The sequence below is a fragment of the Anser anser genome (genome assembly GCF_964211835.1).
Source record: "Anser anser genome assembly, chromosome: 1".
NCBI lineage: Eukaryota > Metazoa > Chordata > Aves > Anseriformes > Anatidae > Anser > Anser anser.
In genome coordinates this window covers 180,084,899-180,112,389 of record NC_139720.1, presented here as the reverse complement: position 1 = coordinate 180,112,389, position 27,491 = coordinate 180,084,899, and the positions used below count along the sequence as shown (strand labels likewise).

The following is a 27,491-nucleotide window of genomic DNA, read 5'->3' as shown; positions in this document are numbered from 1 at the left end:
CCTGTCTAGATGATTGGGAACCACTGTTCTGGAAAAATACACAAAATCTTCCCGAAGCTTCCCGACATTTGAAAGAAAAGTGGATTACAGGGCTTTCAATAAAAACGTAGATGCAAAGAACTGGAAACAAATTTTCAACCAGTTTTCAGTCTGAACTATTGGTACTATCTTCTAGGGTTGCATTTTGTCTTTCACAAACACATTAGATCTCAGAAACAGGCTGTATGTACATAAGCAATGAAACAGAGGAAAACGAACAGCTGTTCCACTTACATTGAGTAATTAGGCTCCCATGATATAATGTCACGGCAGTCTTCAAACTAGTCAACATTTGTTTTGTATTGTTGGTATATTCAGCAGAGTTCAAACTGCTGAAGTCTTGAGGCTACAAAAATAGTTTTTGGAAATATGTTTTAGGTTTATATTAATTTTTATTTGTACAGGCAGGTCAGAAATTGTCTTCATTTATTGAAGTTTTAAACTCAGAGAATGAGTACAGTGTTCTGAAGTGACTGCATTGCAATGCCTAAAATACAATATATAAATAAAACACTGGATTCTCTGAAGTTATGAACTCTACTTGAAATCCGTAAATTGTTGAGCTTTTTCGCTGTTTGGTGTTCTTGGAAAACAAGGCCATATCATTATCAAATATCTGGAAAGAATTTGAAAGACAAATTATTTTTAAAATCTTCCTCTCAAAGCTTCATGGTAATAGGCAGGCATCAATAAGCTTGTGTTACACATTGAAGGCGTATTGATTAATTAGAGAAAACACTGATTAAATTCTGATGTAGTTTGGCCATTGTTTTCCAGTAAGCTTTATTTACTGTTGTGTCTAATCTAGGTAGAGTACAATGGTTACATAAAAATAATGAAAAAATGGATCATTTTGAGAGATTTCAATAGATAGTAAAGAATTGTGCGCTTTAAGCACCTGAGATCTCTGCAATTAAATGTTTTTTCATTTATACGTGATTACCAGCAAAACCATTTATTTCTATATTCATTACACTTAATTCTCTCTTTATGCTGCATAAAGATAATCAGAATTCCATTGTTTTCAAAAGTCTTAGGACAAACCCAAACCTGTTGAATGCATAAAATGTACTTGGGCAAGAACAGAAGAGTTGGCTTGTAATGAACGATAATGTATATCTGAACCTCAGAATGTAATCACAACTTTATTGGAAATCCTTTTTGTAATTTTGTTCTAGACAATATCATCACTCAAAATGACATTGGGTTAATCTTTTGTTATTTCAGTACCAAGACTGTAAAAAGAAGTGATCTGATTGATCCAAAGGAAAAAAAGAAAAAAACACATTGTGATCTGGGATTTCTTAGGGTTTTGTTTTGCCTTTTTTTTTTTTTGGTATTTTTGTTATTTGATAAAGAATCATAGAACGGGTTGGAAGGGGCATTAAAGATCATCTAATTCAACCCCCCCCCGCCATGGTCAGGGACACCTTCCAGTAGATCAAGTTGATCAGAGCCCCATCCAGCCTGGCCTGACACGTGTGGAACCTGCAACAGATGCATTATCTGTTACATACATGAGATGAGTTTTTGCAATTGCAGTGCTCTTGCATTTGTGGCTATATATGAAGGCCTAAGGAGTTCAGTGGTTGCACAATTCCTTGATTCCAAGACCTGATTTGAACAAGAAGCCTGGAAATGTTCCCACCTTTTTTAACTCTTTGCTTTTGTGACTTGACCTGATCTGTTGATTCTCCAGCAAAAGCAATTGAGCAGTTAAGTCACACTGTAGTTCATAGCATCATAAGCCTGAGATGGTGGAATGAATCCAGAAAAATCCATAAATGAGAAAAAATCTTTGTTTGCTTCTCACTGTTGGTTTGAATGACAAATGCACAAGTGTCAGTTCTGCAGTACTGTGTATAAATTCAAGGAGTATTGGCCCAGACTTATTTCGTTCAAACAGGTCCTAGTGGTGGATGGCTCAACATGACTTGGATGTATTTTGAATATGTTTCAGGCTTTGGCACTGAAAGAATACATGAATGAAATGTATTTAAGAAAAAGGAAGCCTGTAGATAGAGGTTCTGGGAGATTACATTCAAGATCATCTGCCCTGGGGAACTGACTGACAGAGCAGTTTTCTGTCAAAAATGAGTGCATTTATTTTAAATTGAGATTCCTTTTTGCACTAGCTAGATGTGTATTCTTTTGGTTTCTGCTGTGACTAGTTAACATTTCACTGACATAGTGTTTGCACAAAGCAAGAATCCTCCTGACTAGCTAAAGGGAGAGGTGAAGAAAATTATTCCACAATCCCTAACGGATTCCCTTTAGCCACACTTAAACATTTAAATATCTAATTCTTGCAACATCTGGAGCCGGTAATTGTTATCATTGTTTTACAGAGGAGGGACCTGAGACATAAGAAAGGCAGATGACCTGTTGAGGTTCACACTGTACATCTATGGTGCACTGTCAGAGTTGGGATAATTGCAGTGTACACCCATACAAATATATAAATATTCTTTATAACCGTGTTGCTAAGCGGAGTAGTTAGAATGTCCTTGAATGCTGCATTCACTACAGAAATACCTTAGGTTGGACAAGAAGTTGCATATAAATGCGGTGCAGCCACCTAAGAAAACAGATGTCAACTCTATATAGCTCAAGGTTGAAACACGCTTAGCTGAGACATGTATAGACATATTCAGCAAAGCTCAAGAAATGCAATATAGAGAGTTTTTTCTCAGATTGAGATGGCTATCTTCGCAGCCTTATAGCTGCAGTCAAAAATGATCACAGAGCACATAAGTTATTCTATGTCCTGTGAACAGCTAGAAGACACAAACATATTGTTCATGTCAGTAATTTAAAAGTGCAATGTATTTTTATCAACAATAACTAAAAAAAAATAATGTGTGTTTTTTTCGTGTGTCCAACTGCTCATATCATCCTTGATGCAAGGACTTTTTGCTAAAAAAAGCATTTCAATGAGTTCAGCAGCACTCAGTAGTCATTTCTTTTTTCAAACATCAGTTTATCTTTAAATATGATGAGAACAAAGGCAAATGTTGAGTAGCTTTTACAGGATATCAGGTCCATCATTAGGAATGTATTTAAAATGTGTTCCTATCCTACCTAGACTACAAGTAAAGCCGGTGTTGAACTAGATCTGAAGCTGAGTGCATTCTTACAGTGATCATCATAATGCAAAAAATGTCCTATTTATTGATGAAGTTGGAAGAAATCATGTTGTTAGATGTGGGTTCACATGCATATATATTTACATATGCCCAGATGTCATACCTGCACTTTGACTCTCTTAAATTAGAATTGTTTCAAGGGATTGCCATAACTTCACAGTCCTTCAGGACTTCAGAACTTATCTCATAATGAACAAGAATTCGAAGTGTATTTAGGGGAAGAGTTTTCAGAGCAATTTAGGAAAAAGACCTAGGAATGCCTATGCTGCACAGCTGGACTGGCCTCCAATTGTAGCAGGGAGCAGTTCAGGTCAATCATCGTGAAATACTGGAGATCATCAGGAAGGAAGGGTGATACAGTATGCAAATTACTGTCTAGTAAAATCTACAGAGGAATTAATTAAAAAAAAAAAAGTGTAATGCTTATTAACAATTCTTGCAATTAGACTTTTCCATTGCATGGCCAGAACAAGGGCCAAGTGAAGTGGTAAAAAAGTAGTTGTGCTTTTAGTCCTGAACTAGCTTCTCTTGATTTTTTGAAGGACTGTTAGATTTGTTTCTTTCATTCCCTACTGATACTACGGAACAAAAGCAAACTTGTGTAGTTATCTTTGAGTTTTCACAGTATGTTGTGGGTACCTTCCTTAGATGTTTTTGGAAATCACCTGTACAGTTGTTGTAGAAATTAAACATTCATAACAAAAAGATCTGGAGAATCTTGCCAAGGCTTGATATGTTGATTTCATTTATATGAAATGATTGTACATGTTTTGCGTTACAGCAGTCATGCTTTCGTTTATTAATGCCTAAACCCTCTGAAAACATGCTTCAAGTTCTACTAACTCATAGGACCCAGTTGATCAAACTGTCTTATTAAAATCTTAGATGATTTACAAAGGGTCACACTTTCTTAAAATTTTTCACTCAAATGTGTGTTCGCTATGCTTAAGCATAATGTAGCCTTCTGCAAGCCTTGGTGAAGTATCAGGAGATAAACACTTCCATCCCAGAGAAGGACATACCTGATCTACTATGGTCTTTACCCACCTGCCTTTCAAGATGTTACTAGATCAAAGAACGCAGCAGATACACTGTACGTAGCAAATAAAAGTATTTACAGGCAAAAGCAGTTCAATTTCATTGCCTTAAACAATGGTTACATGTACTTATACACCAGCAGCTTGTGTAGGTTGCTCTGGGTGTGCTTGGAAATGCTGAAGAGTAACATAAAGGATGAGTAGTATCCAGTTCCAGACCTGTAGGCATTTCAGTGTCTACTTCTGAGCTAAGCAAGGGAGCTCCCATTGTTACTAAGAGAGCCAGAATAGCTCACCCTGAAGGAGACACATGCATTTTTCTAGCTGTGTGGCTCCTCAACCACCACCTACTGTAATGGTAAGCGCAGACACCTGGCTTACCTGGGACATCCCTACCTTTAGCTGTCTGCAGTCTGGATCCAAATCCCATCTTCAGTATGCAAAGCAATACTTACAGATTTAGAGAAATGGATACTTAGAAATGGAAGGAGATTTCCCTTATGCCTTTTTCTCTTATTTGAGCTGAGGCCAAAAAAATCCAATTGTTTGATTCTCTGCCATCTTTGAGCAACAAACATCTTACTCCCTTTCCTGAACAGTCTCATTTATTGTATTTGTACTCAACTATTCATGCACAACCATACAATGACTTACCTTTCAAGGGAATTAATATTTTTGCTTTTATCCAAATCATTCTTTTTTCTTTTGATTTTCTGAGGCTTCAGTTTGTACTTGAAAATTTAGGATAATGCAAGTTCTCCTGATCAAGTTTATTTTTAAGCTTGGATGTTTATCTTAAGTATAATTGATTCAGGAATTTCAGTGTTCCGAACTTGTTTGTATTTACTGCTCAGCACTCACTTTATACTGGCAGGTTTTTTTTGTTTGTTTTTTCAAAAGTGTCATTGTACTTCAGAACATTTTGAAAAAACTCCAGCCTTTTACTGATGTTAAGACTGATCTGGGCAAAACTGCAGTTCCCAATCTGTGATAAAAGCATAACCTTTAGCAAGCGTGGTCCTTGCCCCACTCAATGCTTCAAGTTATTTTTCTACTGTGGACCAAGTGGCTATTCTGTCCACATGAGGGCATCAGTGAGCCAATAACAGTGATTTTGGTCGCCTTAAATATATAGGTCCAAACTTCGTAAATTAGGAAAAACATACGCAGAGGAGTGTTTTCATAAGTTCGGAATAACCATATGCCAGCATTCTGCAGTCTTGCGCAGGGTCCTGAAAATCTTGAAATACTGCAGATGACAGTGTTACCTAGTCAATAACTGGATTGTAAAATACTGGATTATAAATCAATAACTGGATTGTAAAATAATTTGAAAGTGTTTGCAGTGCTGAGATCCATGAGACCCAGATACTCCAGCCCCAACTATTCATTGCCCTCTAGCAGTTCTCAGTGGGGTTGCATTTTGGGCTTCTTTGCCAGGCATGGGGCACAGTGTGGGTTTAGCTCTGTGACCTTTTCCTGGGCTGCATGATTCATTCTAACAAAGTGGGAACAAGGCATTGAGTATGGGGAAACATGAGCCTAGACAGCCAGGGACCCATGGAGCTTGAAAAGTTCACATCCCTAAAATTCTCCACTGGGAAAAGAAACTCAAATAAAGGTCATCAGTTCTCTGTCAGCTACTTTTTCTCATATAAATGTCCTCAGTTGAAGTGAGGCACTTGTCAGGAGCACTATGCAAACGCTTCTAAAATACATTCCTTTTCCTGAAGCTCTTCCAGCCTAATTAGAGTGGACAGACAAAGAGGAGGAATGGAAATAACCTTAGCTTCCTGTTAGAGCAGGCTGATCCAGGACAAAGTTCCTCTTTCTTCCCCTGAATTTCCTCTGAAAGACCACAGCCCTCATGGGAGAGAATATAATATCTCAGCACAGCAGCCTTTGAATCTTAAAGTCTGCAGCAGTGCACATTGCTGACTTATGTGCTAGAGCTCCTAACGCCAGTGAAATGCTGCTGTCAGAGCCAGGCTAATGATTCTGCTCTTAGAAAACTTGCTCTCTGATTAATGAGAGGACAAATGCTGTGACAATTGAAATCATGTGGTCTGTTATGGTGGTGCTAAATATTCTTTTAGAACCCAAAACATCATAGTTATCTTCAAATAGAACCCAAAACAATATACTTATCTTTAATAAATTATATTTCTGCTTCTTAAGGACAGATTTGACAAGTCCTAGATCTGTAGAAAATAAAGCTTTTCTGCTTTCACATGTATTTTTTTTTCAACTTGGTTTTGACCATGCAATGTCCCTGCAATTTTCTGTCCAGAATATTCCTTACTGTCACCATAATCCATTTATCCCTTCTTTCTAGTTGTAGATTGTTTATATACTCCAGAAGAAATCAAATTCAGTGTTCTCCAAGTTTATTGATGTTAGGAGAGCCTTGATGTTATCAAGCCAGACACTATCTGCTCTGATCATATTTGGTAGTTTACTTAAAAGGTGATCTCATAGTTGAAAATAATTGACATGGCAATTTTCAGTAATAACAGATGAAAATGGAATTTCCACAGGTGTTAACATAACGGAGGATCTTTTAGATAGAGAAGAAAATATATGAAAGTCTATCATTACTTCATTTAGTTTATCTAGCTTTTAAGTCACAGTGTATGTATTCACGGACAATAGATTGTAATGCATCCACTGCTGCAGAGTTTCTGAGCTGATTCTTAAGAGTGACAGCATTTAGTTCAAATGAAGACCTATACCAGCAGTGGCTGCATGTTAAATAGTGTTCTTTTTGTGTTGATTTTGCTTGTATTTTACAGATCTAAAATTGCATTAAAGTTACAATGTGGGTTTGCTATTTGAGACGAAAGTTTGATGCCTGTATAAATTTTAAAAGCTACTTTTCGAAAGAAGTGTTCCTGGGAGTCAGATAATGCATGAAGCTTCATTAGTTTATTTTGAATTCTTGCAAAGTTTTGCAGACAAGATAGAAAATAAAAGTGAAGCAAAATGAATGACTAAAGCCTATTAAATGTATTTTATACTGCAGTGCCATTAATGTTTTTTCACTTCAGGAAAAAACTGAAGACAGAGGGAATTGCATACATGATTATTGTCTTGTCTAATACTGAATATTCCTTTCTGTGGAAAGACGACTTGTGGGCTCAATTTTGCATTGTTGATATGAATAGAAATTGTGCTATTAACTTTTAGAACATTGAAAAAAACTGAATATGATACGGTACAAGTAAGAGTAGTGGAAGCAATTAGATTTTTTTTGGCCTGTTTTTGTCTTTCTCTCGCTTGCTTTATGTAAACAAATTATAAATCTGATTTTTTCTGTCTTTGGTTGAATCAGTTTTACAATGGAATGCAAAAACAACATGGAACAGGCAGATTAACCATTGATTTCCTTGATTTGGAGCTTTCCCATACTCTTCGAGAAAATAGTGCATTCATTTATGCTACTGATATAAAAAAATGTACTGGAGGAAAGGAAGCTCTTGTGACTTGTTAAATACAGCACAGGGTAACACTGAGGTTTTAAGGTTGTTGATGGGGCTTAGGGAGGAAGCTAAAACAAAACAAAGGTTTAGTTTCAGGGAAAAATCACTCCTTTGCACATCTGCTAAAATACATTCTGCATTCTGTGGAAAACATTTCCTAATCCTTTGTGCCACTGTGGGTTGGATTATTTGATGCCTTTTTCACCTGGAGAATAGTCATGTTCCATTACAGACAAAGTCAATCTTCTTTCATAATAAGGTATGGTTATGATGAAGGATTTTCCAGATTTTGGTGAGCAAATCAGTATCTCTTAAATCACCTGTAGGACAGAAGTCTAAGATATATTCGGTTGTTTCCCTGCATAATCTCCTGACATATGACAAATCTTTGTCCACAGTACTGATGAAGGAAGAATGCTATGTAAGAAAACGTCAATAGTTTAATTGCTTTATACTATTTTAATGTTTTTTAAATTTATGTAAGGATCTGGAGTTCTTTTTTTTTTTCAGCAATTGCTTATGTGTATGGCAAATGTGTACATATTCTTCATTGACTATAACTACCCTGTTTAATATACCGTATATTAATGACAAGGCAAAATAGCACATTCATTCTTTCCCTCTGTGTCCCAGGTATTTTAGGAGAAGAGTGATTATCTTCAGATTTGTATCTTAGCAGGGTTCTTCCCTTTATGATGAAAAGAGTAAAAGAAGAATGGAATCTAGCTAGTCTAGAATCTGCCTATACCTGTCTGCTTTCCAGGATGTTATGATCTTGTAACTAATTAATCTATTGCACATGTCCTTACCTTGCATTAAACTAAGCACTTAAGTCATGTGAACTGTATTGCACCTCCAACCTTAATGTACACATTCTTTTTCCTATTTTTTTTTTCAAAAAAGTAAGAAACATCCAATGATGCACTATTATTACTAATAAGTGCTTGTGAAAACAATTGTTGTTTGGTCACCTTAGCTTCTTCTTTCTTAAAATCTTCCTATGTAAATATTCTCTACAGTTGTAAATACTGCAGACTTTGCTTACTTGTGTTTTGTAAACAATGTTCTGCCTTTTTGTGCGTGTATGTTTAGTCTATATTAAGCTGTGAGTCCATCTATCTTTGTTATGAAGATGCAGGATCCTGTAAGGAATGACCAGGTCTGTTTTAACATACCTGATAGGATAAGAAAAATTTAATTTGGAGAGGTTTGAGGATGTAACTGTAGTCCATAAATACAAATTGGATCCCTTTACATCTGTGGGATGTTAGCTTGGAATTAGAATATTTTTCTTGTTTTCTCCTCTTTTTTTAAAGTTGTATGCAGACTATTAAAATAAGCATTGTATCTTGTGTAAGTGGACTAGATACGAGTTTGTACTGGCAGTGCCAGGAGCATTAACACTAACAGCGGAAAGTTCTGTTCCCCTGTGCATGGGGCAGCTCTCCTCCGTTAGAAGCCAGTGTTTCTTCACCAATCCTCAAGCAGAAATGAGCCTTTGTTGCTGAGAACATTGCAAAGGAGCTTTTCTGGCAAGCACTCCTGAATAGGAGGCACTGACACATCTTTTGCCTTTCAGGAATTTTAATGAAGTTAACGAAATCAGAATGCTGAAGTAAGCTGCTGTATTAAAAGGCCATTTACTCTCTAGCCGATTTAGTGTGTTGAACAGAAGCAGCGTGTCATATACAGGGTAGGGCGACAGGAATGGCTCCAACAGAAAAGTCAGTCTTCACCAGAGATGCATCCCAGACTGCATCAAGGAAAAAGTAGTTCACATTTTACTGAAAGCATTTATTACTTTCCTATTCATAGCTAGAAATATTTTCGACCTCATCTGACCTCTGCTTACAAAGTCTCAATGAAATTTCCTAACCTATAACCATGAGTTCTTTTTCTGAGAGCTGTTAAATCTAAGTACGTGCTCTGCCCCTTGTTTTAGACAATATACGTCTTACAAGACTGTAATGAAGCTCTGGGCATCCAAAATATTGAAAGTTGTTGATTATATCTCCTGCATGAAAATCCCAGGAATAGAGAGAATTTCAAGTGTGACTATGCAGGAGGAGATGAGATTCACTATCTCTTTCCCTGTCTCTTCCCCAGAGATAATTTCTGGTGTTTTAGACATCAGTTTATTTTAACAGACTTGAACAATAAGGGGCTGATGTATGGACATAAAAAGCTGTTGTGGTTTAACCCGGCTGGCAGCTAAACACCACACAGCCGTTCGCTCACCCTCCCCCCTCCCTCTCTGGGATGGGGGAGAGAAACGGGAAAGTGAAGCCTGTGAGTTGAGATAAAGACAGTTTATTAAGACAGGAATATAATAATAACAATAATAATAATAATAATAGTGATAATGGTAATAGTATTAACAATAATAATGTGTAAGAAAACAAGTGATGCACAATGGAATTGCTCACCACCCGCTGACCGATGCCCAGCCTATCCCCGAGCAGCCGGCCCCCCCACCCCGGCCAGCCACCCCTATATATTGTTTAGCATGACGTCAGATGGTATGGAATACCCCTTTGGCCAGTTTGGGCCAGCTGTCCTGGGTCTGTCCCCTCCCAGCTCCTGCTGCACCCCCAGCCTGCTCGCTGGCAGGACAGAGCGAGAAGCCGAAAAGTCCTTGGCCTGGTGTAAGCACTGCTCTGCAACAATTAAAACATCAGCATGTTATCAGCGCTCTTCTCATCCTAATCCAAAACATAGCACCCTACCAGCTACTATGAGCTACTTAACTCTGTCCTAACTGGAACCAGGACAAAAGCATAGGTGAGAAGATGGCAGACTTGAAGGTCATGAACACTGCAATTTGAAGGACTGAAAAATTGGCATACTGAATTGTGTATTTTGCTGACTAAATTGGACAGACACTATTACAAGCATGCTAATAATAGAGAAGTTTGAATATTAAGATATATGCAGTCTAGATGTACTTTGAATAGCTTATTGAAAGCACCTCATAAAAAGTTAACCAATAGAATAATTTTGTTGTCATCAGACATGCTGAAGACTGGCTGTTGACTCTTTTATTATGTCTATTTTATTGGCACAAGCAAATTGAGGGCAACCAACACTTGTTGAGATACAGAAATATGTAGTCAGACTACTTGGGACTGCCTTTGAGGTGTGGAAGCTTCTTTTTAAAGGCATTTTTTCTCAGTTTCATTGCAGTGCATGAATAAGTACACTGAGTGCTAAAATATTGTTAAGCTTTCTTGTACAAAACCAGCTGAAACTAAATTTGATAATGTTTTAAAACAATTTTACTCATACTGCCTGAGAGATTTGTTTTAAGATATGAGAGTAAAATGAATTCTGAGCTCAAAAAGAAAGTATGTAATTATGAAAGCACTGCATATGTTGGAATGAAATGCTGATGTAAGTGTAGGACATAATCATTTTAATAATAGACTACTGCAGGCCTCTCCATAATTCACACACTTTTGTTAATGGGTTATTGCAAGCTCCTTTCTTCCCATAGTTGTGACAGTATCTTGTAGAGGCAAGGCAAGTTGTATTTGGGTCAGCTGTGCAATTCTCAACAAATTCAGTCTTTTATAGAGGGATGAATAAAATATTAAAATTGGGCCTTGCATTCAATGATGTATGCCAGTGATTCCTTGCTCTCCAAGAGTTTATTTTATTAAATCGGATCATTTCACATCAAAATCCAATAGAATGCAATCTCCCATTTGCTTATGTGGCATGAAAGTAGTTCTAGATCCACTTCAAAACGTAGTTTAAGATTTGGTTATTACAAATGTAAGTTCCCTTTAACTCCCATAGTCTGCTCAACTAGCTGAATTCTAGAAAAAACAACCAACCTTTGCCTCCTCTTCATAGTGACCCCTGTTACAGGTCAGTATGCATTTAATAGCTGTTCAGCATAAATGCAATACAGATGTGAAACACCTGGTTTCATTGCGTTGCTGAGTGCATTAAATCCTGTAGCTGGCTTCTCTGGGCCTAACTGTGTTTTTTACATTATTATATGAAGGATGATAAGACTATTTAGTTTCCAAAGTGAATTTGTTTCTATCAGCTACCCTTATTCAGTTGGCTCCTAGAATCCCAGCGATATCCAAAAAACAAATGAAGTGTAACCGTGTAAAGCTGTTTGGCATGCGTTCATGTATCTTAGAAGGAACTGATATTGAGCACGTTGTTCAGATAATGTGTATCTCTCGTCCAATGTAAAATGAGTGTTAAGATCTATTTGCGCCTCGCTGCCCTTGCTGTAGGGAATGAATGAGGCAAGGGGCAGGACCAGAAAATTAAGTCAAAGCATTAACAATTCTTGGTATTTGCTCTTCTCTCTTCATTTCTTTTTCTCTCAAGCTCTTTCTTCGTACCATTGTCCTTTCAGTAAAACCCATTCCTTTAGCATCTTTCTGTTCTCAGGTTTTGTTTGTTTGTTTCATTGACTTTGGAACACCTGCAGAGTCTCCGTCCACGAAGTCCTCTCAAATGCACCCATTACCCATTAGTGTACGTGCCTGAGAAAATAATACAGTGAAAAAAAAAAAAAGATTGTAAACCAGGGACTAAGATCATTGATGATTATTGAAAACATGGGCCTTGGCCTTCAGAAAGTAAGATGAGAGTAACATTTGTATCATAGAATCACAGAATCATTAGGTTGGAAAAGACCTCCAAGATCATCTGGTCCAACCATCCCCCTACCACCGCTATCACCCACTAAACCATGTCCCTAAGCACCACGTCCAACCTTTCCTTGAACACCCCCAGGGACGGTGACTCCACCACCTCCCTGGGCAACCCGTCCCAGTGCCTGACTGCTCTTTCTGAGAAGAAATGTCTCCTCATTTCCAACCTGAAGCTCCCCTGGTGCAACTTGAGGCCATTCCCTCTAGTCCTATCACTAGTGCTTGCAGAGCATGGCAGTTTTGCTTCTTGAAGAACCTGCCTAAACAGGCAGAGGAATATTGTTTTCCTTCTCTAATCATGTATAAATGTATAAACACCAATGTATAAACAATTTTAGATAATGCACAATTAAAACATTCATGCAGAGTTTTGGAAGTGGTGGTTATTTTGGAAACGAAAAGGAAGCCTTAGAAGGAAAGCACTATCACTGTTTTTCCAGCTATTCTACTCTGACCCTTACCTCATAGCTGAAACTCAATGTTTCTAGATTGAATTCATCTGTTGTTTTACAGAGCTGTAATATGCACAACAGACGGCATTAAGTGATACTTCACGATACTGAATAAAGCCTTTCAGTGCAGTTAAAGCATATAAAGAGAGCACAAGTTTCTCTTAAAAGGAGAAGCTGAGTCAAAACTCTTCACTGAAAGAAGCAAAGTTGATAGAAATCTTACAACAGATTTAGAAGTTGAGTATGCATGAGGGGACTGGTCAACTTTTGAGCAAGCAGTTTATATATGTATTTGGAAGATACCCAACAGAACAGTAAGAGAAATCTTAGTAGTTTTAGAAATTCCAATCAGACAAGCTTGGAAAAGTTAGTGTAGATTTCTTCAATATATTTGAGCTTTTTCTGTGTTTCAGATACTTGTTTTTCTTGTCTTTCTTCTCACTCCAGGCAAACTAGATTTTTCTCTCTGTCTTTCAGTTGCCAGCTTCAGAATAGTGTTGGATCTTCACCCTTAAATCTACCTTTCCAACAGTTCTAACATCAAGAATTCCTTCAAACCTCAGAGGGGTGACTTATCTATGGCTTTTGGCTTTTCCATCTCTTTACACGTCATGCTGAAGAATGTACAAAGTTGTCCAAAAGTTTTTTTCTTCATTTTTTTTCCTCATCCTTCCTTTGCTTTCATGTCCAGACTCAGTGATTTACTGTTTAATTATTTCTAAAATATATCTTCAATTCTATTTGTCTGCTAATCTAATTTTTACTTTCTAGAGGAAAAAAATTAAAATAAAAATAAAAACTTCACAGCAGAGAGACGTTGTTAGTTGTAAAATTACCTTGCAACTCTACTGTGGAGAGAGGAATGATGAGGAGAAAAAACAGATAAGTCACTAATGGCATTAAGTAACAGCTCAAAGAAGAGCTGAGAGAGTATATCCAGAAGTTTTTGTTTGTTTGTTTTGTTTGTTTTTTTGTTTGTTTGTTTGTTTGTTTTTCCCAAAGGCTCTATAGTTTGCTAATTTAGCATAGTTTCTAAGTGTGTGGTAATTTCAAAAAATAAAAAATAAATTACACAAGCAATCCAGCATCAGCAAAAAATGATTGTTAAAATATTCCTTTTGTTCGCATAGATGTTATGTAAAAAAAACAAGGAGATGTGTAAAACTGCTGGAATTCACTGCCTTCATATTTATACCTCTGCTGGTGTTATTCCATTCTAGTTTCCTTAAATTTTCAAATATTTTACCCATTAGACTACTAACTATATAGAAAAAAAATTAGTAGGGAGGATACATTCTTAAGCTGTGATAGATTGTACCACTAGTCTCTTTTTCTCTCTCTCCCATGCAGGTTTTTTTTCAAGATTTTAATGGAAATAGAATGTAGGATGTTCTGTTGTCCTTTTAACAAGTTGAATGTCATTTTAAAATAAAAGATCTTCTATTAACCGTATTCTGTTTCAAAGTTAAGAATACCTGTTTTAATCAGATCAAAACTGTTGTAAAATGTATATATATCTTTGAAACCTAATACATATCTACTAGGAATCTGTGAACAATTTATTATATTTCAGAAATTTATGTGAACAGCTTTTTTGTCTACTAAACTTTTCACTGCTAAAATTTAAACAGTAATTGTATTTCAAAATAGTAGTATTTAGTAAAATTTGTCAGTAGAAAAACTCGACAAAAATAGAATATGGTATCTGTTTCACGAACTATGTTTGCCTCATGGAGCTTTCTATTGCAGAATTTTGTGCATTTTTTCTACAACCCAGAAGGATGAAAATGTAAAGGATTTACCATCATTTTATCGTCTATCTTTACAGAATATTTTGTTTTGATTCTTGAAGCTGACACTACAGTTTTGATTTTATGATTTTACTTTGAACTAAGTTTAGTGAGTATTGCTTACCTCAGTGTTTTTGATAGTTTTGAAATCTACCAGTTGTACAGAAAAAAAGAACTGTTTCTTTTGGAAGAAATCTCTTAAACCAAAAAAGTATAGACCCCTAAGGGTAACATGCTGTTGTGGTTGAGTGTCTTTCTTCCTATACAAATGTTAAATTAATGTAATTTAACAGATTAGATCTTGATTTTACACTAATGACATGATTCACAGAGGATGTATTGTACCTCTTTGAATTAATATCAATTCTGTAAAGTGGAAGTAAATTATATTTTGGATAGTTGCCAAGACACTGTTGTTAGAACACATGTTTTCAGTTCAAAAACATGTATGGAATTCATGTCAGTATTGGGTCTACAAGACAGTGAACTCAGGAATTAAACTGCTATACAGTTCCAATGAAAACCCTCATAATGCCAGTGAACTTTTGAGAAGGCAATAAATTGTCATTAATGGGGCATGGAAATTCATCAGAGATATAAATGTATTATGGTAAATGAGAAGAAAGTTAATCTATAGAGGTTAGATACAAAGACATCGCTTTTATATCTGTCATTGAATTTCATATAATAGTAAACTGACATTAAATTATGGAAGTGTAGTAATTGAAGGGCAGTTTACACATGAATCATTGATTCACTGCATGACTCAGAGTTTATAACAGGATAAACTATTTTTACCTTCACTCACCCACTTAAATCCAAGCCGTCTAAAGTGACTCAGTCTTGACCATCTGACAGCTGTTGAGCCTTTGGCGGTACGGTAAATTGATGGGGAAAGTGCTGTCACTGGACAGGCATTTGCAGTAGAAAACCCACTGCTGTAGATTTGTGGTCATGGTGGGGAAGTTAAGGATTACACGAACGTGTAATATGAGAAGAACATGCCATTTATTTAGTCACTGTTCACGGAAAGATGATCAATCTGCCCATCAATAAAGAATGCGGAGCTGTAGTTGGGTGTGCATGAAATCTGTAAATTGGATATACATACAAGTGTTGCCTATACTACAAGAAGTATTCAGACTGCAGATGAACCTGTTTACAGTGGAATTTCAAATTATGTTAGTTATTATCAATAACTTATTTTTCTAGCGTGGGCAAGATCTGAATGTGCTGAGTGGTTGAGATGTGTATTCTGAGGTCTGATGTGGGTCTAACATGCCTCTCAGGAGCAGAGTAAAAACCTAGTAGGTTGTTGTTAGAGTGGTTTTGCTTGATAGAAAAGAGATTTATGGCTCTATTTTCTATTTTACAGATAACCATTCAGAGGGACAGTGGTTTGGATGTCAGTTCCCCCAAGCATGGAAAAGTGGATCCAAACAACATGCCTCATGTTGGTGGAAATACTTGGGCTGGTGGAACAGGTTTTCATTCATTATTTTTTATGCCTCATGGAAGGATGGCTAAGAGAGAGGCTGTACTAGTCAAAAATGGATGTATACAAGCCTACTCTCTGCTTAGAGCCTAGAGCCTACTCTCTGCTTAGAGATATTTTACTTAATGCAGAAAATATTTCTTATTGAATATATTGAAAAAATATATTGAAACATATTGAAAATATTTTCTTATTGAATGCCTATTCTTAATTTATTTATTTTTTATCTCTACTATCCCAGGTGGGAGAGACACTGCTGGGTTAGGTGGCAAGGGTGGGCCATATCGACTGGATGCTGGCCATAAGGTTTACCAAATATCGCAAGCTGAAAAGGATGCTGTTCCTGAAGAGGTTAAGAGAGCTGCTCGAGAGATGGGTGAAAAGGCCTTTAAACAGAGGTGAAAGTCTTTATTTTCCCTTTCATTTTCCAAAAGAACTAGATAAACATGACTGAAAGGAATTTTCTTTGTTAACTACATTTAGCAACTACCTTACCCTGATCATTATAATTTAACAGAGCTTACCAGCATGTGTTTAACTGTTCTGGACAGGATGTATACAATGTTTTATTGAATTAAGCCACATTGTTGAAATGACAGTGCAGTTTGGTAGAGTAAAACATAGCTAGGTGGATAAGGAGACTGATGTGAATATTTTATCTTTTTTAAAAAGGGATCTATTACGTGAAAATTGTTTGAATTATGGTGAACACAGGTTGCATGTTGTGAGGAATTGGTCACCTAACAAATATCTTTTGAAATGGTCTATTATGAGCAAATTGCTTCTTTTTGAAATAACTGTAGCCTATTGGTTAGATGATTTGAACTCTTAGATCTCAACAGACACTTTTATGAGAACTGTTGATCTTCCCTGCATTAGTGTAACACAGGGTTACTAACCAAGTATTTCTCATACCATGCACAGAGATTCATTTCTTCCACTGTCTGAAATTTCAGGTCAACTCTGGTACTTGGCATAAAAAAACTAAGGGTATTGATAGTCACACCAAACGAGTTTTACGTTTCAGCCCAGGACATAACTGCAATGTGAATATGTGTGTGAAAGAAGAGAATACGAGACAGATTAAAAGATCAGAGCAAATAAATTTAGAATCAGCTTTATCAGCTCACATTTTGCTGCCATTAACAAAGTGATTCCCAATAGGGGGACAAATTTGGGTACTATAAGGAGTAGGTGAGATTACATCAGTTGAAGCAAATGGCATAAATAAAAAGTCTTTCAAGCATAGAGCACATGCTATACATGAATCAGTGTATTTAAAACCAGCAATTTTTCTATTGCATTCAGGTCAAGGTTCTTTTTTAATCTTGTTTTTATTACTAAATTTCCCGGAGCATTTAACATATTCATTAGAACATTAGTGATTAATAAAGACAGGGAAAATGTGCAGATTATACCAGAGTTTCACAGGAAGAGGTTCTGTACAGGAAAATGCCTTTTAATAGCTATGTAATTTACACAAGCAACATCCAGAAATTTAAACTAAAAGTAGTTACTTCAGGCTTTGCTTTCAGGGTGGAGGCAGGGCTCTCTTTTTTTCCTGGTGTTTTAGGAAGGCGGGATGGAGGGCTACATTTAATCCTCTTTCTACAAAATTGCCTATCAGTTGTCCCATAATAAAACCACTTGATATGTAAGGTCTTGGATACCGTACATCTATTTATACATATGTCATGCTTGAGTGGGTTTCTAGCTGCCTGTATGATGCTTTCGAAAGCCCATGACAGGGGAAATTCGTAGATACTGATGCATGTTATGGCAGCACTGCAGCTGTGTTCTGTAAAATCTGAGTATCAGCACATGAGATAACAGTTCATGTCCTGCTAAAAGCAGTAAACTGGCATGTAACAGCAATAAATGTAGCCTATTCTGAAGATACGTTTGACTTGGATTCTTATTCTGTACTTTTTGGGTCATTTTGGAAACTAACAGATAAAAGTTAGGAAAAGGGAGGTTGGAGTCCTCGGGCTAAAGGAAAAAAATAAGGGATACTGCAAATTTCCCTGTTTTGCTTATATATGATTATCTGGTAGGGATAATTTTATTACAAAGGCTTTTGATTGCTTTACTGGCTAGCAGAAAACATTTGAAATTGCCCTATTTTAGTAGAATGGAGTTAGCAACTACTCTTGAATAGATGCGGTATTTTTCTGAACTGGCTTTCATTGTGGATCTTTGTGGATTCTACCAAAGTAAAACTGCATGTGAGGTTTTTTGTTTGTTTGATACTTAAAGAAACATTTTCTTTGTTGATGTGAAGATTCCAAGCTCGGTTGGCAGCAGCTGTGAAGTAAATTTAAGTGTACAGCACTGAACGTTGTGTTTTCCAGCCTCTAATGAATAATAATAGCTGGCTATAATGACTACATCAGTACATAATTCAAAATAGAAAAATACAGAGTAATACTAAACACAACAAGAATTTGATGCTTGATTTTAATATTATTAAAGGTCTAGTCCTTTAGTAGTCCGGGTCCTGCACCTGGGACAGGGCAACCCTGGCTATACATACAGACTGGGCGACGAGACACTGGAGAGCAGCCCCGCAGAGAGGGATCTGGGGGTTGTGGTTGACAGCAAGTTGAATATGAGCCAGCAGGGTGCCCTGGCAGCCAGGAGGGCCAACCGTATCCTGGGATGCATCAAGCACGGCATTGCTGGTCGGTCAAGGGAGGTGATTGTACAGCTCTACTCTGCGCTGGTGCAGCCTCACCTCAAGTACTGTGTGCAGTTCTGGGCACCACAGTACAAAAAGGACATTAAACTGTTGGAGAGTGTACAGAGGAGGGCTAGAAAGATGGTGAAGGGCCTAGAGGGGAAGACATATGAGGAGTGGCTGAGGTCACTGGGCCTGTTCAGCCTGGAGAAGAGGAGGCTGAGGGGGGACCTCATCGCAGTCTACAACTTCCTCATGAGGGGGAGTGGAGAGGCAGGTGACCTATTCTCCATTATCACCAGTGATAGGACCCGCAGGAACGGTGTTAAGCTGAGGCAGGGGAAGTTTAGGCTAGACATCAGGAAGAGGTTCTTCAGCGAAAGGGTGGTTTCACACTGGAACAGGCTCCCCAGGGAAGTAGTCACTGCACCAAGCCTGTCTGAATTTAAGAAGCGATTGGACTGTGCACTTAGTCACACGGTCTAAACTTTTGGGCAGACCTGTGTGGTGCCAGGAGTTGGACTTGGTGATCCTTATAGGTCCCTTCCAACTCGGGATTTTCTATGATTCTATGATAGTCTAGACAGCAATTTGGATCTAGACCTACGGTGTTTTCATTCTCATGTAGAGTATATATTTCAGGCAAGTAACTTGTCATGGTATGAAAAAAAAATGGAATTTGAAATATGACTAGCCTATACATACTACAGTAATAATTTACAGTTCATTTAAAAATTAGTATTTTCAAAGCAGTGTGAGTAAGATTATGCTGTTATGAAGTGCTTGTGTTTGAAATAAGCTGTGCATGGATAGACCAATATGTTTTAGCTCAGGACTGAATGCAGACACATGGTGGATGGTAGCATGGGCAGATACAAGATTGCTGCCACACTACATGATGCTGGATCACCAAAATTATCAAATGGTGCACACATCCAGCATATCAATCTGTCTGCTAGCTCATACTTCACTGTTAAACCTCTGTAATTACATTCCAATTGTGAGTTTCACCAGTTTAAGAATATCTGCTCAGATACAATGTTGAGAACAAAAGAACTTTAAGTGGAGATGTCTTAATTTACAGAAGAAGCATGTCTCTGTTTTTATAGTGCAGATGTTGCTTTCTCTGTTAGATGTCTGGACAGAATAGAGTTCAGTGACATGACTCATTTTTTGTGCGGGAGCACATTTTTATTCACGTTCATTTAAAGCTTGTTTCAAGATTTCGTCATTTTATGAAGTACAAACATAGGTATTTGAAACACAGTGACTAGTCATAAATCTTAAACAACAGATTTGAGAGCGTGTCTTTACTTAACCTTTGCGTTAAAATGTGGATTGTGATATGTTTAAAATACTCCAACAGTGAAGTAATGAATAGGCACTCATGATCTTTGTATGTACATACAGCAACACCTGAGCCACTAAACGCTAAAACCTTTAGAATTTGATCACAGTTTTCAGAACATCTGATTTATGTCCCAAACATGAAAGCAGATTAGGAGAGAGCCAAAGGATTAGTAACTTTAATGTTTTAATGTGAGGCAATCTCTGTAGACATTGGCGATCACCCGACTTTTCAAAAATTCACAAGTGTCTGCCACTTTTTTGATTTGTGTCGTGTCTGTTCATTACAGTCTGAATTTGCCTGTTATCAAGTAATCAAGCCTGTTATAATTTATATACGTAATGACTTATATGCATAGAAGGATGATGTACTTATTTCCTAAACTATTCTAAGCTCCCTGTTCTTTGCTTTAGATTGAAAGAGATTCAGATGAGCGAGTATGATGCATCTACTTATGAAAGATTCTCTGGAGCAGTACGACGTCAAGTTCAGTCACTCCGCATCATCTTAGACAATCTGCAGGTAATCTTAGATTCACTGGTAAAGGAACATGGTCAGCCCATTACATTTTGCCCAAAATACTGTCCTGCTAATATTCAGTTACCATCTGGTGATGATACGTTTGAAGGTTAAATGTACAGGTTATAATCATCTTTAGGAAAAACACAATCTCATACTACTATTTCAAAGGCAGCTTTTAAGTGGATCTCAGTGCTCATCTTTACAAGTTACAGTATTCCCGTACCACAGCTCACAGAGATTCAGTATTAAAATTTTGTGAAAGAAAAAATGATATGTTATTAAAAGAGTATGTGACAGTGTGTAGAGCACAGTCTTTGTCTTTACTTCCTGTCCAAAAGACTTAAAAATGCAAATACTATAGGTGTTAAAAGAGCAAAACATTTACTGCACATCATAGCTTGGCTGCATATGCAGCTGAAACAAAATTTTCTTGGGTTTATTTTTAAATCTTACTAATAAAAATAGGTATAGCCTCAGTCTCCAAAAGTGGAAGCTAACCAAAATCACTAGTTTGCTTTTCTTCTAGTAACTGGTTCTGTGGCTGCTCCAGGTTTTATTAATGCTTGTGTTCACCTACAGTGTAAGTAAAACAAAAAGTGCGTTGTTTCAAGGAACTGCTAGTCTTCAGTGAAAATGAAAAGAAAATAAATTTACTCCTTATAAGACATCTTTCTGATTAAAAATAATTCTGTTGAAGGCTCAGAGATCTCCTCATTCAATGATCATTTAGGATGGTCTTGTAATACACTTTGATTCATACATGCACTTAGTATGTGTTTCAGTTCAGGATTTAGGCTTTCGGTTTGCAAAGAGAGGATTCATTGAAAAAGTTTTATTTTTATCCAGATGGTTGTTTTTAACATGTTTCTAGCAGATATGCAGTTGGAAGTACACTCTAGGACAAGAAGAGAATAAGTGAATCTTCAGTTTAAAGTATTTTTTTAATCAGCCCTATCTATTCCTTGGAGCCAAAATTGTTATATTCAAGGATCACATTAATCATGGTCAAAATATAATGTATTTTGATATAAGTAGACATATCCTGTTCCTTTGTTAAAAAGGTCATCTTAATACCAAAGCAAAGACTTATAAGCCTCAGAATTTTATGAGACTTCACCAACTTCCTGGGAAAATCCATAACAGCTAACCACAGAGATAATAAATGTACAATATGATGGAAAAAAGCAAACTCAATGAATTTGGAAAAGCCAGCTCTTAGAATAAAAGCAATATTGAAAGCAAATTTTTAACTTTATGAATTTCTATACATGTTTTGATAGTTATTTTATTAGAATATGCACTAGGTTGGTAATCAAGGTAAATGATAACAGGAGTTAGTTGAAAAATGCTTGCTGTTAATTGGGAAGCTAAATCCAAGCCTGTTTTATTTTATGTTATTGAGAAAGAATATTTTTTATTCAAATTCTACAGTATGGTGAATCAAAGCCACTGAGAGATATGCCACTGTCTCCCATTTTTTCTTGGTAATCTTACATACACTATGTGTTTGCAGTTAAAACTGTTTTCTTTCTCTGTTATCAGTCAGACATTCCTCATTTCTCAAAGAAAACTCAGTGGTACAGTACTGAGCTACTTGATACCTCTGATGTCAGTATAGTTTTAAATTTTTGAAAATCCCAAATTACCTTTTCAGTAGAGAACACTTCTGGCTTTTTTAAAATGTGTTTGCCTTGTTTAAAACGTACTGTGTTCACATAATGAAAATACATTGTCCATGTTTAAAATCCATTTCACCTGGATTTTCTTTTCAACATATGTCTTTTTATTGATAGGTTTTGTGGTTTTGTTTTAAAAATTATGTTTCTTTGATTAACTTTTACATCCCAAGAATCAGGAGGCTGGGATTCTAGTCCGGTTGCTGATGCCTCAAAAATCAGTAACAGCAGCAAGATATATTTGAAATAGGCTGATCCTTGAAAGCAATGCATAAATACAGTCTGAGAACATAATTTCATCGTAAATTTTACTTTACATAACTCAATGATCTCTGTCAACTATTTGAACAAAATTAACAAAGCATTGCAAGTTGTCGTTGATCTTGTATAAAATAGCAAACCAGAACTCCAGGAAATGGAGTCAGTGATGAGCTTTCTTCTCTCTCCTAATGCTGACCATCGTCAGTGAAGCTTGTACGTGTGAACTAGATTCAAAAACTTTCAGTTAATCAGTGACTCAGAAAGGCCTTCTCAGATTTTATAGAATCATACTATCATAAAGGTTGGAAAAGACCTTCAAGATCATCTGATCCAACCATCACCCTACTACCAGTGTCACCCACTAAACCATGTCCCTAAGCACCACGTCCAACATTTCCTTGAACACCCCCAGGGACGGTGACTCCACCACCTCCCTGGGCAACCCGTCCCAATGCCTGACAGCTCTTTCTGAGAAGAAATGTCTCCTCATTTCTAACCTAAACTTCCTCCAGCACAACTTGAGGTCATTCCCTCTAGTCCTATCACTGGTTACCTGTGAGAAGAGGCCGACCCCCAGCTCCCCACACCTTCCTTCCAGGTATTTGTAGAGAGCAACAAGGTCTCCCCTGAGCCTCCTCTTCTCCAGACTAAACAACCCCAGTTCCCTCAGCCGCTCCTCATAGGACTTGTGCTCCAGGCCCTGCACCAGCTTCGTAGCCTTAAGATGACTTGCCCTCTGGAAATACTCTTTTTGATTACAGAGGGAGTCTGGGGCAACTGCCCCTGTAGCTTCTGAGCATCCTTTAGGCACCTACATTTAAACTGGATGAAACTGGGCCTGAGTCACTGAGCCTAGTGGGGCTCTGTCTGATTTAGACTGTGTGGGAATTGTCAGGTCAGAGCGGCAAGAGTGAAATAGTGGCAGTCCAGTAATAAACATAGCTCAGAGAGCTGAGACAGGGAGAAACCCTGTGCTATGTCAGTAGTAGGTTTCTGGTTTCAAAAACTACGTTTTTCTGGGAACGTATGCATAAAGTTTTCCCAGAAACAAATGGAGACTACAACTGAGAATATTTCATACAAACCTATACCATTAAATGTTTAAATACAGTCATTTCATACGTGCTTTTTCTGAGCTCTTTACAGACATCATGGTTATATTTTGTAATATTTCTACATAAGTATGCCTTTGGTGTTTTTCAGTGAGAAGAATTACTGCAGTGGTGTATTATCATCAGGTGTTGTCATGCTGATAAGATAGGGTATCTAGCACAATTTTTCTAATTTTAAAAGCAACACAAGGAATATATATACCATTTTTTCATCAATTTGGTGTTAGTATATTGCAGTAGTAATGGACTGTATGACCCTTCTAGGAAAATACCAAAGTGATGGATGTATATAATAAATAGTTCTGGTTTCTCTCTTAAAAACATAAATATCCATATCACTTTTAAACTTTAGAAATTTATATATTAAAATTGTTCTGAAACTTACCTTATATATATATGTGCATTATATAAAACAAGTGCTTAAGGTGAGATTTCCTTAGCTTTTATTAAAGGAAAGAAATTCTTGGAAATTCTGCACTGAGTAGGCAGATGTTGAGTAGTCTAAAAATTTCAGCATTACTTTGCAAAGACATTACGTCAGATTTTGTCAGTATTATTTCCTATTTTAAAAGAGGAATGTAAACTCTGTGTTACTCTAATAAAATTTCAACTCCAGTACTGTTTTTTTTTTGTTGTTGTTGTTGTTGCATAGGCAGAACATAGCATAAGCTTTATAAGCTGGTGAATGGTCGGATGGATTTTCAATGATGTTCATAATTAAAAACAATTTTCTTCCCACACTGCTGTTCATTGAACATCAAATAGTCCCAAAGCTAAAACTTTGTCAGTGCAAGCAGAAGTGAAACTAGTTGAGAATTTGCTCAGTGAAGCTGAATTTTTTTATAATCTTCTGTTGTTTTTCCCTCCCGTTTAATGAAAGGAAGCAAATGACAAACATTTGACAAAACAGCGGCCCTCAGGAAGTGTTAAGGCTCTATGTGTCCCAGTACACTGGTGGCTAAGATGACTAGGAACAAACTCATCTCATCTTCATCATCCTGGAAGTGCCATGATTCACTTTAGACAGGCTCTGTTCACGGAACAGCATGTTGTCTCCAGGAGCACTTTGTAATGGTTAGTTGGAGCGTTGCAATTAGCCATGGGTTATCCTACTGTGTTTTTCACAGTGGGAAAACACCTACGGTGTGACACTTTGGTGGAGCAGATAGAGGTCACCTGGAATTTACAGGTGTCTTCTTGCAATGTTACACAAGTCTGAGGGCAGCAAAGGAATCAATGAGACTTTCAAACTTCATCCCAAGAGTAGTTAATGATAGCAGAAGCTACCAGTTTGGGGTACAAACAAGTTCCTGGATGCCCTGTCCCAAAAATGGGTTAAAGCTAGGCCAGCCATAACACCACTGAAATGTATCACAGAGCACAACTGACTGAATTCAGAACCCCTAAGAAATCCTTTCCACTTTCCCCTCCTGTGATTAACTAAGATGCTGAGGTTTCCATATATTGGCATTGTTATTTCTTCCCGTCAGGAAGCATCTGTAAAGCTTCTGACACAACCTAACTAAAAAAAAACTGTGCTTGACTCAGCTCTGTTAATTCTATACTGTAAAACGAACTAACCAAAACATTTTCCCTGTGGCTTTGTATTCTTTCTGCACACTTATTTTCATAGATAACTAGTCCATTAGTCTTGAATATGCAGTAGGCAGTAGTCCAGAATGCCTTTTTCCATATGCTCTAAAAAGAAAAACCTCATAAATTTTGACCAAAGTGATTTCAAAGATTCTCTGAGCCTTAGGAAGCCATCATCTGACCACTCAGACTGTACAAAATTACAAAGATTCATCCTCTCAAATCCCAGGCCTACATGGGATTTGTAATATAACACTTCCTGCTTGTCAAAGAGCGAGTGATTTTCATTCCAGAGATCCAATGTCTACGGCAGTTTGTGTCCTGCTGGATATTTGATTTACCTCCAGCTGCTGACCAGCAATTTTGTTGAGAGTGCAAATGCATTATAAATATAAAAATTTAAAATTGTCTTTCCTAGGTGGGTTTACTGCTGGGATGAGCAACTTCAAACTGAAAATGAAATAAAGCATAAAACACATATATGCATACTTTTCCATTTTTTGATGGATCTTATGGCATGTGAACGTGATAAAGCTACTCTTTTAAAACATTCTTAAAATGTTTTTTGTAATCTTAAGCACTTGAATCTTCAGTGTTCAGTGTTTGCTTCTATATACAGGTGTTCCATGAATATTTTAGTTGCTGGATTGTAGTGCATGTTCATCAGGCCAGGCTGTAGATAATCATTGCTCTTTTCAAAAAATTGAAAGAAGCATTTAGTGAAGTGTCTCCTGAGTATCACAATTTTCAATGTTTTTATTTTGAAATAGAAAATAGCATATTATGAATGTTGTTTTAAAAGAAGACACTATTACCTGAGGTTGATACTGCTTAGTTTCACATTTGTCACCCTTTTTTTTTCCCTTCTTGTGCTACTTGGATGGAGAATCCATAATATGTGGTCAGTTATGTATGTCCTTCTGGTTGTATGTATTTCTGCACAGATTTCTTTACACAGATTTCCAGCACATTTGCAAGAAAAAAATGTTAACATTTTCACAGTCCACAGTTAAACTGCCGTATATCAAAATACTTACAGATGGCAAAATTACAGAGGGAATGTGTCCTTTGTCAGTATTAATTTTTCTTTTAGAGAAAGAAAGTATGAGAGCTATGAAAATGTGTTCATTGACTTTTGCCAAAAATATTACATAATTACAAAGGAAGTTCATTTGTATGTCATATTCAGTAGGAATTAAATTGCCTAAAATATATTCACATCACTAAGTGAATTAAGGTGTGTTTTTTTTCTGTCGTAGGCCAAGGGTAAGGAAAGACAATGGCTGAGACACCAAGCTGTTGGAGAGTTAGATGATGCCAAAATCATTGATGGGCTGACAGGAGAAAAAGCCATTTATAAACGACGGGGAGAGCTCGAGCCACAAGTAAGTATCCAACAAGTAGCAGGGGAACATAGGGAAAGATCTGAACAGGTTTGATGGTTTCTTAGGAGCTGTACAATATATGTGTTCGGAGTTTGAGTGAGGTGTAGAGATTAGAACCTTAGAAGAACCATCTCTGGCACAGGAATTCACTGAGACAGTGGTGACCACAAGATGGAAGATGTGCTTCACCTTTTCTTACAGTTTTCCACACGTTTGCTGTTGGCCACTGTCAGAGAGAGAACGCTAATCGAGATAGTCCTTTGTTTCCAATGCAACTCTTTTTATGCTCTTACTTTATATTTTAATGAGCTGAAGGCAATTATCAGAAAACTGTTTATTTATCTAAAAAAAGAAAAGGAAAAGATCTTCTCACTGATGTAATTAAATTTAATTTTTATTAATATAGACCCTGATGCCCTAGGAAGTTTTTAAAAGGCAAACACTTTACAAATCTGTTCTTACTCCGTTATACACAAAGCATTTTGGCTTTCACAGGTATTTGGATTTACAAGAATAAAAACAGTAATGAGAAAAAAGTGTGAACCAAAGCCATTAAGATATGATAAAGTTGTCTGTACTGTGGCTCATTTCAGCCTTTCCTTACAAGACAAGGTTAGGCCTTACAGGAGACTGTAACAGTGAAACCAGTTGAAGCAGACCAACAAAACGTGGCCAGAACTAGTGTGGCTAATCAATAATATATAACAGTAGTACTTCATGATAGATGTCATTTTTTTTGGTAATCTTTTTTGCAGTTTTGACATTAAGACTCTTTTTTTTAATTAGGTAAGTACGACATC

General features: G+C 36.9%; 1 protein-coding gene across 1 annotated transcript in view; it reads left to right on the top strand.

Moving 5' to 3' along the window:
* VWA8 (von Willebrand factor A domain containing 8) overlaps positions 1–27,491 on the top strand; it is a 195,797-nt gene that overhangs the window by 149,081 nt on the left and 19,225 nt on the right. Inside the window, exons 38-41 of the mRNA XM_083811017.1 lie at positions 15,998–16,106; positions 16,359–16,515; positions 20,556–20,664; positions 26,566–26,691. Coding sequence (XP_083667143.1) covers positions 15,998–16,106; positions 16,359–16,515; positions 20,556–20,664; positions 26,566–26,691 — 501 coding nt within the window. The remainder of the gene's footprint in view (positions 1–15,997; positions 16,107–16,358; positions 16,516–20,555; positions 20,665–26,565; positions 26,692–27,491) is intronic.